The sequence below is a fragment of the Thalassophryne amazonica genome, chromosome 3 (genome assembly GCF_902500255.1).
Source record: "Thalassophryne amazonica chromosome 3, fThaAma1.1, whole genome shotgun sequence".
In the NCBI taxonomy this organism is placed as follows: domain Eukaryota; kingdom Metazoa; phylum Chordata; class Actinopteri; order Batrachoidiformes; family Batrachoididae; genus Thalassophryne; species Thalassophryne amazonica.
This window is the reverse complement of record NC_047105.1, coordinates 3,749,281-3,766,651: the sequence shown is the minus strand read 5'-3', so window position 1 is coordinate 3,766,651 and position 17,371 is coordinate 3,749,281. Positions and strand designations below refer to the sequence as shown.

The 17,371-nt window shown below is 41.9% G+C and overlaps 1 protein-coding gene across 1 annotated transcript in view; it reads right to left on the bottom strand.

Annotated features, from left to right (window-relative positions):
• The window catches only part of cept1b (choline/ethanolamine phosphotransferase 1b), an 86,056-nt gene that overhangs the window by 52,320 nt on the left and 16,365 nt on the right, over nucleotides 1-17,371 (bottom strand). The window contains exon 6 of the mRNA XM_034164667.1: nucleotides 11,864-11,948. Coding sequence (XP_034020558.1) covers nucleotides 11,864-11,948 — 85 coding nt within the window. The remainder of the gene's footprint in view (nucleotides 1-11,863; nucleotides 11,949-17,371) is intronic.

Genomic DNA, 17,371 nt, shown 5'->3' with positions numbered 1-17,371 from the left:
AAAAAATGCCTGGTCAGCTTTAGAGACATGACAGGCTCTCACACAAGCCTGCATCTCCTCCAACCATTCAGCCAACCCCATACCTGTCTTACCATTAAACATGGGACATTTTCTATCTCGGGGTAAAAAAATAAACTTCTCCATTACTGGAGCATTACCACTAGAGGACACTTTAGATGAGGGCTCTATACTCAGGCCAGGCGCTGGCTCAGCCTGTTCCTGCTTCAACCTCTCATTCTCCATCCTAAGCTGAGTGACTAACTCTCTCAGCTCCTGCGTTTCCTCTACCATCATACCCCTTGAGACTTTCCCACAATGAGGATGCGACCAAAATAGGGGAAATTACTTGCACCGAGGCCACCTGCTGCTTTGCTCTGGAAAACAAGAAAAAAAAAAAAAAAAAAAAACAGATTAAACACACACACACACACACACAAAAAAAAATCTACTTCACTTTTTTCTCTTGTTGCGAAAGAAACAACAATCGTCCTCCGTTCCATTCGCACAGCTCCAAATGCTGCGCGGCTCTCTGCCGAGTCAAGTTAGACACAGAGTCCGGTCAGAATTAATAACTTGAAATGGAATCACTGTTTAAATCAAATGACACCTCTTTCCAAATGTTGCAATACAAACAAACTGCAATCGATTAAAACACTTTTTTTCTCCCAAAATGAGACGTCCTGCGCTGACATGCAGCAGCCAGTTGAGCTCAGTACGGAGAGACATTCATGCCAAAATGTCTGAAAGGAAATGCTTTTGACAAAAACTACAAATTTCGTTCGTTTCTATTCATGTCCAGCTATCAAGGATCCGGTGACCAATTTCATATTTATTTATTATAAGATTCAATAAAATGTTGCTGACATAGAAAACCTGTAATGCCTACTTTTAGTACACAGAAAATTCACAGGAGGAATTGATAAGGAAATCGAATCAATAGATAACATCTTATCAATACCCATTGCTAACGGTGAGATCACAGCAGGACCACAGAGCGGTGACAGACCCGTTAGAGTTTCTGAACATACAACATGCTGTTCCTCCACATTTGACATGACAAATCAAATAACATGCAGGAAGTGTTTGATCAGCTTTGTGTGCATGATTTGAAACAGGACTCAGAGTCAATACACAACTTAGAAAAACTGCTCAACCCCATCAAATCTAAATTAAAGTCTGTGCAGGAGTTTTATACATATATACACCAAGTTCCTTTGGCTCCTCCATTTTTCCACTCTGGGTCAACACAGAAAATTGCCAATCTGAAGTGGACCCGCATGTTTATTAGTTATACACCGGATTCCCTTCTCCACGCAATTCCACATTAGCTGGAGAATGTGAAGGGTGGACTTGAACCAGGAACCTGCTCTGGAAACAAACACACTAAACGCTTGTCCAGCATGCTACCAAATGAGCCGTTATAGCTGAATGGATCTGGCACAGTGCGGCACTAAACGGGTAAGTTGTGTCTGCGAGGGGTGGGCATTCTGATTAATGTAATATTGGTGGTGTGCATATTCACAGAATTCCAGTGTTTTGATGCATGAACACAACACATTCATTCATTCAATTTCTGCTGCTTATCCGGGACACACATCACAGTAGCAGCAGACCAAACAGCTCGTGCCACACTTCCCTATCCTTGGCCAGGTCCTCCAACTCTTCCTGATGGATTGCGAGGCGTTCCCCGGAAGCTAGGAAACATATCTGCGGACCATGAACATTACTCTGAGCTCTGCTGAAGCTTTCATGACTGTGATTAACATTCGCTAATAGAGAGTGAATACATGCATACTGGAAATTAAAATTAAAAGTTGCTACTTAAATTATTTTAATTACTGCACACATGCCACCTTAGCCTCCAGTGACATAAGGCCAAATTTCATTACAAATCTTCTGGGATACAATTCAACAAATAAAGACTAATGTGACGACTTTCTCCAATGCCACAGACTCTCTGTGCGGTCTATAAAATTTAAGAGCCAACATTTTTAAAGTTCAGGCAGGTTGACATTAGGGTGTGATTTCAACAAAACTTGGCTCAGAGATGGAACCTACCAAGAAATGAACTTTCCCAAAATTGTGGACCTGATTTTAAAGGGGTATCAAACAGTATAAGAGGAGTCCCCAAAATGCTGCAAACTGCTATGCGAGGTCTGTTAGAAAAAAAAAAAAAAAAAAAGGATTCAAAAGAATTTTATTGTCATATGCACAAAAGAACATGTTCCCTGCACAATGAAATGTGTCTACTGCATTTAACCCATCCTAATTGCCAGTAGGAGCAGAAGTCGCCATTAGGCGCCCGGGGACCAGCTCCAGATGTACATCCCTGCCTTGGTCAACAGCAGGGCTGAGCAAACCAAGACCGACCCATAACAAATGACACAACACACATAGGCCGGCCCTGTACATAAACACATATTAAAAAAGCACACACGAGGGAAAAAGGAGAAAAAAAAAACCCTCATAGCCGCTGCGTTACACAGCAGCAATGAGGAAAAAAAAACCCCCATCAGCACAGAAATACAATAATCACACAGACAAAGACGCAGGACAACAACCGAGATTTGAAGGTCCAGTTTATCAGAACACTCCGGAGGCAGCCTATTAGGCACCGTCAACGGCCTTGTCCGACAATCTTGGAGGGGGAGGGGCTCAGCCCTGAGCAGTCCACTGTCCACAGTCAACGTCAGAGCTGGAGAAGCTGAGGGGAGGGGAATGACCAGGGAGCGAGGCTTAAGTGTTGATCTTCTTGAGGAGGTTTTTTTTTTAAATCACAGCAGCCTTGGAGTGCAGCTGTGTTTTGGGGAGGCCAAATGAATATCCAGATTAGCAGATGCCTGAAAGATTCCACAGTTCAGAGAACAGAGTGGCTCTCAATGCATCTACAGACGGTCAAAGCGGGTTTCCAGAGCTGCAATCCTGCCCGAGGTGTTTTCCAGCGTGTGGTTAACACCCGCCGACTGCGCAGCCACTGTCTTCCCAATCGAATCAATCATGTAGGGCAGTCTGGACGGCCCAAACAAAGCTGCCTCCACTTTCCTGATTTTCCGGTAAACCAGCGCCATGCCCGCTCCACACAGCAGAAAGCCGGTCACCACCAAGCCAAATATATACACATCTTCAACGTCCTCCACAGAAAGCATGTAAAGGCACATGACCTGCCATCTCCTCCACGAGTCCATCACGTAACCCATCACATGCGTCCTGGCAGGACAGGTCGGGTCCTCCGCCCCCAAATGTCTTGTAGAAAAAATAGTGTCAATTGCATTCAAAGACCACTTTAACAGATCCATTTTTGTCATTTTTCAGAAGAGCAAAGCTGCAGCCTCACAGGTAACATGCCACAGAAGCAGGAAAGATAAGGAGGGAGGGAGAAGAGAAAAGTGCGTCCGTCTCGGCCGAGTGCAAGCTGGCAAAAAAAAAAAAAAAAAAAAAAAAGTATCGGACCTTTTTATTTTTTGCAAAAACCATATGGATTTGAATCACGTGTGATTGCATCAGCCAAGCTTGAACCTTCGTGCGCATGCATGAGTTTTTTCACGCCTGTCGGTTGCGTCATTCGCCTGTGAGCAGGCTTTGTGTGAGCAGTGGTCCACCCCTCTCGTCGGATTTTTATTGCGAATAAAATGAAGGATTTGGAGCTTTGCTGCATCAATTTTTTTCCAGAAACTGTGAGAGACCTCCAGGTGGACACCATTCGGAAAATTCATATGGCTTTCAGCAACAATTTTATGGGGATTACACAGATTAGGGAGTGCTCCAGCCGGTTTAAAGACCGCCCACAGTGTCTGAGAGCGCGCCGCACTCCGAGCGCTGATCGACAAGCTGAAACCCCGCTGAAACAACCAGATCATTTCCAACGTGAAGGCTTTGTTGATCCGGGACGTCATCTGACTTCCTCCGCACGTGTGTCTTAATGTGCTGAAAAAGTGCTGATTTCCACATCTTCCGCAATTTCTGTGGTAGTCAGACGACGTCCCGGATCAACACAGCATCCAGTTTAGAAATGAACGGCACATTCCACTGTTACAGGAGTTTTTGTCATGGAAAGAGGAGCGGAGGAATTCCGCGCGTCGCGGTGGAGCCGCATGGCGCAAAGCAACACCGTGATGAAGCCTCACAGGACATGTTCTGGCATGTCCAGCTCATCCACAATTTCTCGGATAGTCACACGACTGAAAAGCCACCGAAAGCCATCTGAAAGCCGTCCTGTGAGACCAACACGGAGGTGGTTTTGTGCCGCGCCATGAGCGGCACGGTGGCGCAATCCTCTGCTTTTCTTTCCATGAAAAAAACTCCTGTAACAGTGGAATGTGCCGAAAAAGTGCTGATGTCCACGTCTTCTGCCTTTTTTTGTGGAAGTCAGACGACATCCCGAATCAACAAAGCCTTCACATTGGAAATGATCTGGTCGTTTCAGCCTGTCGATCGGCGCTTGGAGTGCGCCGCGCTCAGACGCTGTGGGTGGTCTTTAAACCAGCTGTAACACTCCTTAATCTGTGTAATCCCCACAAAATCGTCGCTGAAAGCCATCTGAATTTTCCGAATGGTGTCCACCTGGAGGTCTCTCACAGTTTCTGGAAAAATTTGATGCAGCAAAGCTCCAAATCGTTCAGACATTTATTCACAATAAAAATCCGACGAGAGGGATGGACCACTGCTCACACAAAGCCTGCTCACAGGCGAATGACGCAACCGACAGGCGTGAAAAAACTCACGCATGCGCAGGAAGGTTCAAGCTTGGCTGATGCAATCACACGTGATTCAAATCCATATGGTTTTTTCAAAAAATAAAAAGGTCCGATACAGACCTCGTATAAAATAGTTTATCCACTCCTGCAAATTTTGTAAAAAAAAAACAAAACAAAAAAAAAAACTGATTGCGCAGGCCACCAGGTGGCGCTAAAGTTCCTCAAAATTGGGAAAGCCGAGTACTTTGGCGCCCACCTTTTTTTTTTTTAATTTAACCAGGTAAGTTATTAAGAAAAAGATTCTTATTTATATACTCAACAAAAATATAAACGCAACACTTTTGGTTTTGCTCCCATTTTGTATGAGATGAACTCAAAGACCTAAAACTTTCTCCACATACATAATATCACCATTTCCCTCAAATATTGTTCACAAACCAGTCTAAATCTGTGATAGTGAGCACTTCTCCTTTGCTGAGATAATCCATCCCACCTCACAGGTGTGCCATATCAAGATGCTGATTAGACACCATGATTAGTGCACAGGTGTGCCTTAGACTGTCCACAATAAAAGGCCACTCTGAAAGGTGCAGTTTTATCACACAGCACAATGCCACAGATGTCGCAAGATTTGAGGGAGCGTGCAATTGGCATGCTGACAGCAGGAATGTCAACCAGAGCTGTTGCTCGTGTATTGAATGTTCATTTCTCTACCATAAGCCGTCTCCAAAGGCATTTCAGAGAATTTGGCAGTACATCCAACCAGCCTCACAACCGCAGACCACGTGTAACCACACCATCCCAGGACCTCCACATCCAGCATGTTCACCTCCAAGATCATCTGAGACCAGCCACTCGGACAGCTGCTGGAACAATCGGTTTGCATAACCAAAGAATTTCTGCACAAACTGTCAGAAACCATCTCAGGGAAGCTCATCTGCATGCTCGTCGTCCTCATTGGGGTCTCGACCTGACTCCAGTTCGTTGTCGCAACTTCGCACAGCCATTGAAGAGGAGTGGACCAACATTCCACAGGCCACAATTGACAACTTGATCAACTCTATGCGAAGGAGATGTGTTGCACTGCATGAGGCAAATGGTGGTCACACCAGATACTGACTGGTATCCCCCCCAATAAAACAAAACTGCACCTTTCAGAGTGGCCTTTTATTGTGGGCAGTCTAAGGCACACCTGTGCACTAATCATGGTGTCTAATCAGCATCTTGATATGGCACACCTGTGAGGTGGGATGGATTATCTCAGCAAAGGAGAAGTGCTCACTATCACAGATTTAGACTGGTTTGTGAACAATATTTGAGGGAAATGGTGATATTGTGTATGTGGAAAAAGTTTTAGATCTTTGAGTTCATCTCATACAAAATGGGAGCAAAACCAAAAGTGTTGCGTTTATATTTTTGTTGAGTGTAGTAACAACCTGGTGGATAGGGAGAAACACAGAGGTCAATTACAAAAGTGGATCAAACAACACACTTTTACAGTACATACACAACAGAACACACTTAAAAATTCCTATCTACACAAAGGTGCTCAGTTTTAATGCCTTTTGAATCTCGTTCCAGTCTTTTGCTGCAGCATAAATAAAGGATAGTTCTCCATATTTTGATTTGATTTTAGGTACATTGGGCAAGATGAGTTGGGCTGGGTGTGTACTATATGGAGTTACAGAAACTTGCAATAAATTACTAAGATAAGGTGGCCATAGACCTAATAGACATTTATAAATAAATACATACCAGTGAAACTTCCTTTGGTTTTGTAAAGATGACCAGTTAACAGTAGAATACAGATTACAACGGTGTGTATGAAAAGAGGCATTTGTTACAAAATGGAGGGCAGAGACACAACATCAAGCTTATGCAAAGAAGACTTAGGAGCTAGTCTGTATATTATGTACCCATAGTCAAATATAGGCATGATTGTAATATTTTCCCAGCAAAGGAGGTGAAAGATGAATGCATGCGATAAAGAAAGGCAAGTTTAAACTTGACTTTTGATTGTAATCGATCAATGAGCTGTGAAAATGAGAGAAAACAGTCCAGCCAGATACCCAGGTATTTGTATTCAGAAACTTGCTCAATCATAGTGCCATTTAGTGTGGTAGTGTTTGGAAGAGTCAATGATTTTAAAATACTTTTCCTTCCAAACAACATAACTTTCATTTTATTGGCATTCAGCACAAGTTTCAAAGAACACAAAGCCTGTAGGACTGTGTTGAAGCTTGCCTGAAGTGAAGCTGCTACTGCTTCTGGGGATGAGCCAGACGTATACAGGATAGTGTCATGTGCATAGAGGTGAATGGATGAGCCAAGAGTTACTGCCGATAATTGATTTATATAAACAGAGAATAGGGAGGCCCGAAGATTGACCCTTGAGGCACGCCTTGAGTGACAAGGAGAGGAAGTGAGATGACTAGGCCAGATTTTAAGTACCGTTTTCGTCCTGAAAGATAGCCAAGTGAATTATCATCTATACCAATGTCAGTTAGTTTCTCTAAGAGAATAGAATGATCAACTATATCAAATACTTTGGCCAAACCTATAAAAAAAATTACTGCACAGTACATTTTGTTATCTAAGACAGAGGTTATATCATTCAAAACTTTGAGAGGTGCCATAATGCAGCCATGATCCGGTCAAAAACCAGATTGAGCAGCACCGAGAATATTATTTTGGAGAAAAAAAAAAAAAAATCTGAGTTGACCAATTGCAGGATGAAAGAGTTTGCCTCCATAAGTCATTTGATAGTTAAACTGGCTTGCTGACTTAATGGCGCTCAATGTTACACCACTTGAAAGATGAGAATTTAATGAAATATCAGTTTTTCCGTATTTTTGCCTTGAACTTTAATGACCCCCTGGCAAGGTCAGTTTGGTTTTTGGTCAAACTTTTTTTGGGGAAAGTTCGTTTTTTTGGTAGGTTCCATCGCCGAGCCATGTTTTGTTGAAATCTGAGTCAGCCTGAATGAGCCCGCCTGATACTTAAAAAGACTGACTCTTAAATGCTTATTAATCACAGGAGGAAAACAAGCTGAACCTGAACACTACATCAAATTAATACAACCAAAAATAAAATAAAATAATAATTATAATAATAAATAACTAGGACTCCAAGCGGTCATGCCCCACCCATGGGCAACACCCCTATGAATTGTAAGAGGTTGTCATGCTTGACCTGTGTACAACCCCGATTCCAATGAAGTTGGGACGTTGTGTAAAATGTAAATGAAAACAGAATACAATGATTTTCAAATCCTCTTCAACCTATATTCAATTGAATACACCACAAAGACAAGATATTTAACGTTCAAACTGATAAACTTTATTGTTTTTCTGCAAATATTTGCTCATTTTGAAATGGATGCCTGCAACACTTTTGAAAAAAGCTGGGACAGTGGTATGTTTCCCACTGTGTTACATCACCTTTCCTTCTAACAACACTCAATAAGCGTTTGGGAACTGAGGACACCAATTGCTGAAGCTTTGTAGGTGGAATTCTTTCCCATTCTTGCTTGATGTACGACTTCAGTTGTTCAACAATCCGGGGTCTCCATTGTCATATTTTGTGCTTCATAATGCACCACACATTTTCAATGGGCGACAGGTCTGGACTGCAGGCAGGCCAGTCTAGTACCCGCACTCTTTTACTACGAAGCCACGCTGTTGTAACACGTGCAGAATGTGGCTTGGCATTGTCTTGCTGACATAAGCAGGGACGTCCCTGAAAAAAACGTTGCTTGGATGGCAGCATGTGTTGCTCCAAAACCTGGATGTACCTTTCAGCATTGATGGTGCCATCACAGATGTGTAAGTTGTCCATGCCATGGGCACTAACACACCCCCATACCATCACAGATACTGGCTTTTGAACTTTGCGCTGGTAACAGTCTGGATGGTCTTTTTTCTTTTTTGTCCAGAGGACACAACATCCATGATTTCCAAAAACAATTTGAAATGTGGACTCATCAGACCACAGCACACTTTTCCACTTTGTGTCTGTCCCTTTCAAATGAGCTCAGGCCCAGAGACGGTGGCACTGATTCTGGATAGTGTTGATGTATGGCTTTTTGCTTTGCCTGGTAGAGTTTTAACTTGCACTTGCAGATGTAGTGACGAACTGTGTTAACTGACAATGGTTTTCTGAAGTGTTCCTGAGTCCACGCGGTAAGATCCTTTACACAATGATGGCGGTTTTTAATGTAGTGCCGCCTGAGGAATCGAAGGACATGGGCATTCAATGTACAACCCCTGGCAAAAATTATGGAATCACCGCCCTCGGAGGATGTTCATTCAGTTGTTTAATTTTGTAGAAAAAAAAGCAGATCACAGACATGACACAAAACTAAAGTCATTTCAAATGGCAACTTCCTGGCTTTAAGAAACACTATAAGAAATCAGGAAAAAAATTGTGGCAGTCAGTAACGGTTACTTTCTTAGACCAAGCAGAGGGAAAAAAATATGGACTCACTCAATTCTGAGGAATAAATTATGGAATCACCCTGTAAATTTTCATCCCCAAAACTAACACCTGCATCAAATCAGATCTACTCGTTAGTCTGCATCTAAAAAGGAGTGATCACACCTTGGAGAGCTGTTGCACCAAGTGGACTGACATGAATCATGGCTCCAACACGAGAGATGTCAATTGAAACAAAGGAGAGGATTATCAAACTCTTAAAAGAGGGTAAATCATCACGCAATGTTGCAAAAGATGTTGGTTGTTCACAGTCAGCTGTGTCTAAACTCTGGACCAAATACAAACATGGGAAGGTTGTTAAAGGCAAACATAATGGTAGACCAAGGAAGACATCAAAGCGTCAAGACAGAAAACTTAAAGCAATATGTCTCAAAAATCGAAAATGCACAACAAAACAAATGAGGAACGAATGGGAGGAAACTGGAGTCAACGTCTGTGACCGAACTGTAAGAAACCGCCTAAAGGAAATGGGATTTACATACAGAAAAGCTAAACGAAAGCCATCATTAACACCTAAACAGAAAAAAACAAGGTTACAATGGGCTAAGGAAAAGCAATCGTGGACTGTGGATGACTGGATGAAAGTCATATTCAGTGATGAATCTCGAATCTGCATTGGGCAAGGTGATGATGCTGGAACTTTTGTTTGGTGCCGTTCCAATGAGATTTATAAAGATGACTGTCTGAAGAGAACATGTAAATTTCCACAGTCATTGATGATATGGGGCTGCATGTCAGGTAAAGGCACTGGGGAGATGGCTGTCATTACATCATCAATAAATGCACATTTTTACGTTGATGTTTTGGACACTTTTCTTATCCCATCAATTGAAAGGATGTTTGGGGATGATGAAATCATTTTTCAAGATGATAATGCATTTTGCCATACAGCAAAAACTGTGAAAACATTCCTTGCAAAAAGACACATAGGGTCAATGTCATGGCCTGCAAATAGTACTGATCTTAATCCAATTGAAAATCTTTCGTGGAAGTTGAAGAAAATGGTCCATGACAAGGCTCCAACCTGCAAAGCTGATCTGGCAACAGCAATCAGAGAAAGTTGGAGCCAGATTGATGAAGAGTACTGTTTGTCACTCATTAAGTCCATGCCTCAGAGACTGCAAGCTGTTATAAAAGCCAGAGGTGGTGCAACAAAATACTAGTGATGTGTTGGAGCGTTCTTTTGTTTTTCATGATTCCATCATTTATTCCTCAGAATTGAGTAATTCCATATTTTTTTCCTCTGCTTGGTCTAAAAAAGTAACCCTTACTGACTGCCACAATTTTTTTTCCTGATTTCTTATGGTGTTTCTTAAAGCCAGAAAGTTGCCATTTGAAATGACTTTAGTTTTGTGTCATGTCTGTGATCTGCTTTTTTCTACAAAATTAAACAACTGAATGAACATCCTCCGAGGCCGGTGATTCCATAATTTTTGCCAGGGGTTGTAAGGCTGGAATCCACTGTGAAAACATTTATCCACTTCAAAACCACATAATGGTGGAGTCTGGTGTGGTGCTAAGTAGTCATGTAGGTGGAAATGCAGACCTGGAAGCATGTGGACATCTTTTATATGAGCAACACTGATTTGTGCTATTAGGTTCAATTCCTTAGACAAGACACTTCAGCAGTGATGCTTCTTATCGTTTTAGTGTTTTTGGGTGGGGGCAGGGGGCACCCACTGGATGACACAACTAAAGTCGTGCTGCCGTATGTTCAGCTTTAACAGTAAAACTGATTTGAGGTTATTTACACTTAAAGATGTATTTTGCCAGAGGTGGTGCAACAAAATACTAGTGATGTGTTGGAGCGTTCCATAATTCCATAATTTTTTCCTCAAAATTGAGTGATTCCATATTTTTTTTCCTCTGCTTGGTCTAAAAAAGTAACCGTTACTGACTGCCATAATTTTTTTTCCTGATTTCTTATAGTGTTTCTTAAAGCCAGAAAGTTGCCATTTGAAATGACTTTAGTTTTGTGTCATGTCTGTGATCTGCTTTTTTTCTACAAAATTAAACAACTGAATGAACATCCTCCGAGGCCGGTGATTCCATAATTTTTGCCAGGGGTTGTAGGTTTTCGGCCTTGCTACTTACATGTAGAAAGTAGAAATTCTTTTGATAACTTTTGATCAGCATGGGGTCATGATGATGTTGACCAAATTTGAAGACTATTGGATGAAATCCCTAGGTCGAGTTCATTCAAATGTAAGTAGTGGAAATGGCCAAAAATTGCAAAAATTACCTCAAAACCGAAACTTAAATTCAAAATGGCCGACTTCCTGTCGACATTTCACCATGACGTTAAGAGACTTTTTTTGTGTGTCCCAGCATGGTAAATATGTGTACTGAGTTTCTTGAAACTACGACAAAAAACCCCAATGGAGAGGGTTTTTTTGATAATTTGTAGAGGGCGCCATTTTGCTGCAACCATGTGCGCGACCCCCAAAATATTGAATTTCAGATCCGGTCGAACGACTATGCAAAGTCTGGTGAGTTTTTGAGTATGGGAAAGGGCCAAAATTGGGGCTTTAAAAGTGTGAATAATAACAATAATAATAATAATAATAAACAGCACAATTACAATAGGGTCCTTGTGGGACAAAATACACGATACACAAAATCCCGGTTTCCTCATCAGATGTAAACCTGATTCTGTTGTGTGTGATGAGACTTACCAGAGACTGCCAGAAAGCAGATCCTCCCACTGCAGCCAGCAGGTACATGATGATGATGAAGATCTGCACCTCAGTCACATCGATGCTGCTCCAGAGAGGAAAATATGTCACATTAAAATTTACACTGAGGCCTCAAACACACCACATGTGCTGCGCGTGCGTACCGTGTTGATTTTAAGATAGGTGGTAGCGTAAACAGTGTAAACCCCACCCACTGTCTGCATGAGAAGCTTCTCGCACGCACGCACACACACACACGCAGCTTGTGCAGCAGCTGACAGAAGGACCCACCCATTGAGTCTGTGACCAATTCTCCAGGAGTAAGTTTTGAATGCAGATTCTTGGAGATTGGCCCAAAAAAATGATATTTTAGCATGGGTAATTTTTTTTAAGTGCAGGCTGACTCCACCAGGGGACGATAAACAAAATGGTGTCCAAAATCAATATTATGGCATATTTTCACTTCTATGTGACCTGAAACATTCATTTTTGTGTCTAAATCTATGTGTTTGGGGTCAAGAAATTCAAATATGGCAGCATGGTGGCTTAGTAGTTAGCACTGTTGCCTCACAGCAAGAATGCCATGGGTTCGATTCCCACCTGTGGCCTTTCTGTGAGGAGTTTGCATGTTCTCCCTGTGTTTGTGTGGGATTCCTCCAGGTGCTCCACCTTCCTCCCATATTTAAAGACATGCAGGTTAGGTGGATTGGAAACGTTACAACTGTCCAGGTCTCCCTTGCAAAAGAGGTCTCGACCTCTAACTACGAACCTGATTAAATAAAGATTAAATCTATCTGTGGTGCAAATTTGGTGAGAATCTGTGAAGTAGTTTTAACACAATTTTTCAAAGGCAGTTGTTGGGCCGTATGTTTCACAGCCATGTTCTTGGCCTATTTTGATAACTTCACATCTCCTGGGGAACGCCCGGCAGGGGATTAAGAAGCAGAATTGCCGCTTCTGAAGAGAAGCAAAGCAAAGATCCAACAAAGCAGCAGATCGAAGCACTGCTTCATTGGTTCAAAGCAAATGACTCGTCGACTACCAAATTAGTTGTCGATGTTTCAATAGTCGATGTAGTTGTGACTAGTTGACTAGTCGTGGCAGCCCTATTGAGAAGTGAAATGAAGATTCTAGTATTTACAGAAAGTGTGCAATAATTATTTAAGCAAAACTGGGGAGGTGCATAAATTTGGGCACCTTTGTCATTTTATACATGGGTGAATCCAATCGTGAGAAAGGGTATTTAAGGTGGCCATTTGGAAATGTTTCCCCTCTTTGCATTTCTTCTAATGTGTGGCAACATGGGAGCCTCTAAATAACTCTCATATGACCTGAAAACAAAGACTGTTCAACATCATAGTTTAGGGGAAGGACACAAAAAGCTATCTCAGAGATTTCAGCTGTCGGTTTCCACTGTGAGGAACATAGTGAGGAAATGGAAGACCGCAGGCACAGTACTAGTTAAGGCCCGAAGTGGCAGGCCAAGAAAAATCTCAGATAAGCTGAAGTGAAGGATGGTGAGAACAGTCACAGTCAACCCATAGACCTGCTCCAAAGACCTATAACATGATCTTGCTGCAGATAGTATCTCTGTGCATCGCTCAACTATACAGCGCACTTTGCACAAAGAGATGCTGTATGATGCTGTAATGCAGAGGAAGTCTTTTCTGCGTACATGCCACAAACAGTCACTTGAGGTATGCTAAAACACATTTAGACAAGCCAGCTTCATTTTGGAATAAGGTGCTGTGGACTGATGAAACTAAAATTTGGACATAACAAGGGGCGGTGCATGGCTGAAAAAGAACACAGCATTCCAAGAAAACTACTTGCTACCTACAGTAAAATTTGGAGGTGGTTCCATCATGCTGTGGGGCTGTGTGGCCAGTGCAGGTACTGGGAATCTTGCTAAAGTTGAGGGTCACATGGATTCCAGTCAATATCAGCAGATTCCTGAGAACAATGTTCATGAATCAGTGACAAAGTTGATGTTGTGCCGGGGCTGGATCTTTCAACAAGACAACGACCCTCAACACTGCTCAAAATCTACTAAGGCATTCGTGCAGAGGAACAAGTACTAGGGGTGCCGGGGGGGGGGGGTGATTTGCGTCACATCCGAATCGAGATTCTTATTTATTAATCGATTAATCGATTTCTGAATCGATCCAAAATGTCCAAGAATCCATTTTTAAAAAGCAAAGCTACCGCCTTTACGAATCTGCACATTGACTAAAAGTAAAGTTTAAGAGGAAAAGGGTCCCTGCTGATCATCTGAAACAGGTTATTTGTACGTTTATACTGAAGCAGTGTGAAGAGGAAAAAAGGGGGGACAAAGAAAAAAATACATATGCACACAGCAAGTTCTGTACTGCTGCAAAAGAAAAGTTGGTAAAGTTGCCACAGTTGAGATTAAATGAGTGAAGCAAAACTGTTAAGCTCCTGTGTCGCGCATTAATACGACAAAGTATAAAATCATTTACAGTTGATTACTCATACTGTGTTTTTGGCTCACAAGATGGAATTTTAATTAGAAAATGAAGCTTGTTCAGGGTTTAAAAGCAGCTTTGTTTTTACCTTTTCATATTTAAAATGTTAAAACTGCACCACAGTTTCACATCTGAATTTACTTAGTTCAGTTCATGTCGTGAACTGTAGTAGTTAAATGAACAATAAAAAAATTAATAAATAAAAAAAATCTGTGTTTGGTTTGCATCTGGGGAAAAAGAGAGAAACACCAAACGTGGGACTGTGGCTCAATGAGAAATAAGCTTCAGGGTGTGAAACCTCCCCTGGAATGACTTTATGCTAATCCTACGGCCTGTGTGTACCCATAGGTGCTTTTTGTTTATGTAATCCTCGGCTACCTTAAATCGAAAGTAACCCTGCAGCTGGCCACTGAAGGCTACCACCTCAAAAACTACAACCACTACTGCCTTCTTACTGCCCACAAGTGATCATATAACTGGGATAAAGACATTAAAAAATGGCTAACTTATATGCACCATATTAGTGGAAAATGAGGTTTGTTTTGCTCATTTTAATATACCACAAGTGGCCATGATTTTAGGAATGAGAGGGAGTCATGTTCTCATGCTTAAATGTTGCACTAGTGCAAGCTCAGTGTTTTTGAGTTGTGAAATATTTTGTCAAAGTTGCTGAAGGGTTTTTCAGTCTGTTGAATTTGTGATGTGAACGGTGAAACTTTGTGTTCAAAAGCTCGTCTCAGACCAGGAGCAGAGAACAGATCTCGACGGTGTTGGACAGGTTTCAATCTTCTGACTGAAATCTACTGAATCTTCTGATTATATTATGGACTGTAGATGATGGAATCCCCAAATTCCTTGCAACTGAATGTTGAGAAACGTTCTTAAACTGTAAGACTTTTTTTTCACGCAGTTGTATACAAAGTGGTGATCCTCATCCCATCTTTGTTTGTGAACGTCTGAGACTTTTGGGGATGCTCCTTTTATACCCAATCATGACACTCACCTGTTTCCAATTAACCTGTTCACCTGTGAAATGTTCCAAACAAGTGTTCGTTGAGCATTAATCAACTTTCCCAGTCTTTTGTTGCCCCTGTCCCAGCTTTTTTGAAATGTGTTGCAGGCATCCATTTCAAAATGTGCAAATATTTGCACTAAAACAATAAAGTTTTATCAGTTTGAACATTAAATATCTTCTTTGTGGTGTATTCAATTGAATATAGGTTGAAGAGAATTTGCAAATCACTGTATTCTGTTTTTATTTACATTTTACACAACGTCCCAACTTCATTGGAATTGGGGATGTAGTTTCAGGCCAGGTCAGAGAACTGTATGGACTCCCATGGACGACACATGTCTATTTGAGACATTGTTCTCCTAGGTGGCTAGCAGTCCTCTGGTGGAAACCAAACAGTCAAATTAGTGGGCTGGATAATAACCATAATCATAATTTACAGTTATGGTCATAGTGAATGATTCGCGTAAACATAACACCTCCTGTCAGAGATGTGGGAATAAGAACTTCCTCCACAGGGATCCAGGAAACAAGTGGCCTTCAGATGAACCTATTCATTGATGTTTCAACTATATACTATACTATTCTCTCGTCAAAGCATTTTGTCTCCTGGATGAAAGAAGAATGATGAGGCGCAAGGGTTTTGCTGCTTTGCAGCAGGTGCGGCCCCTGTGCGGATGAAACCGTTTGCTGCTGGCCTCTTGTCCCTCCTCTTAGATGAAGATCACTCCACCTTTCACTGAATATAGGGTCAACGCCTAGGGCTACAGTTACTGATCTCACTATTTTGCTAAGGGTAATACATGTTCACCTTGAGGTTGGTATAATTTCATATTTAGGGTGGTGGTTTTGTTCTTTTCCACCATGTCAGTACACATGCTGTTAGTATTTTCACATTTCATGCTTTGCAATGAGCGAAGTAATATCCCGCAAATATATTCCACACGCTACACTGCTTGCCTGAAGGGAGCCTGATTCAAGCGGTCAAGCAAAGTTTGGATGTTTGCGTGAAGCCCAGCTTGGGGATACAGGCACCACTGACACCACTGGTGGAGTCCTCTTTTTGGGCCCACACAGGCTCATGTACTCTCAGGTGTTTTTGTGACCAAATTTTTTATTTTCATAACTTTATGACAAACAGAAACAAACTAACAACATCAAACCAAAACTGAACAAACCCAAACATACCCAAGCCCAGCACAACCACATCAATACGGCCACAAAATATAATCACATCAAAACAGCTTTCAAATCAGCCACTACTCGACTCCACAGAGCTATGGTTTCTTCCTTCACATAGTGCACACGTGCAGTGGACAACTCTAGATATGTTACATCAATGAAAGACAACACCCACTACGATGAGAGAGAATGTGGGGATTTCCACCTCACTGCAACCATCCTCTTGGCAGCAGTTAGACCGGCCAGGACGACCTTTTCTTGTGTTCTACGTAATGTAAGTTGAGACATACATTCAGCAACAGAACCACAGGTGACAAGGGAATATCAACGTGTAAGAACGTGGACAAACTTTTATTTCCTAAAAACCAAACACACCTGGATACTCCCAAACCAGATGAAAAAATGTACCCACAGAGTTCATGTGACAGAGTGGAGTTCGTGTCCACTTTAAGCATTTAAGAAGGGTCATATGTCCTGTGATTGAAGTTGAGATGAATTTGTTGATGATCACGGTTCTTGGACGAACAGAGCACAGAGTCCCAAACCGATTCCCAGTCAAAATCAGGAGGTAAATTAGGTACGTCGACTCTCCAGCAAGCGTCCAGCTGCAATGGGACATACATCTCCTCCAGAATGTGCACATAAAGTCTAGAAATGAGACCCTTACATCCACAAGTGCTGTTCATCAGTTTAAGGAGTGGGTGGTCTTAATTATTTATATACCACCAAATCACAACAAGGTTACCTCAAGGCGCTTCACACAAGTAAGGTCTAACCTTACAAACCCCCAGAGCAAGAAAACAAGTGACAGTGGGAAGGAAAAACTCA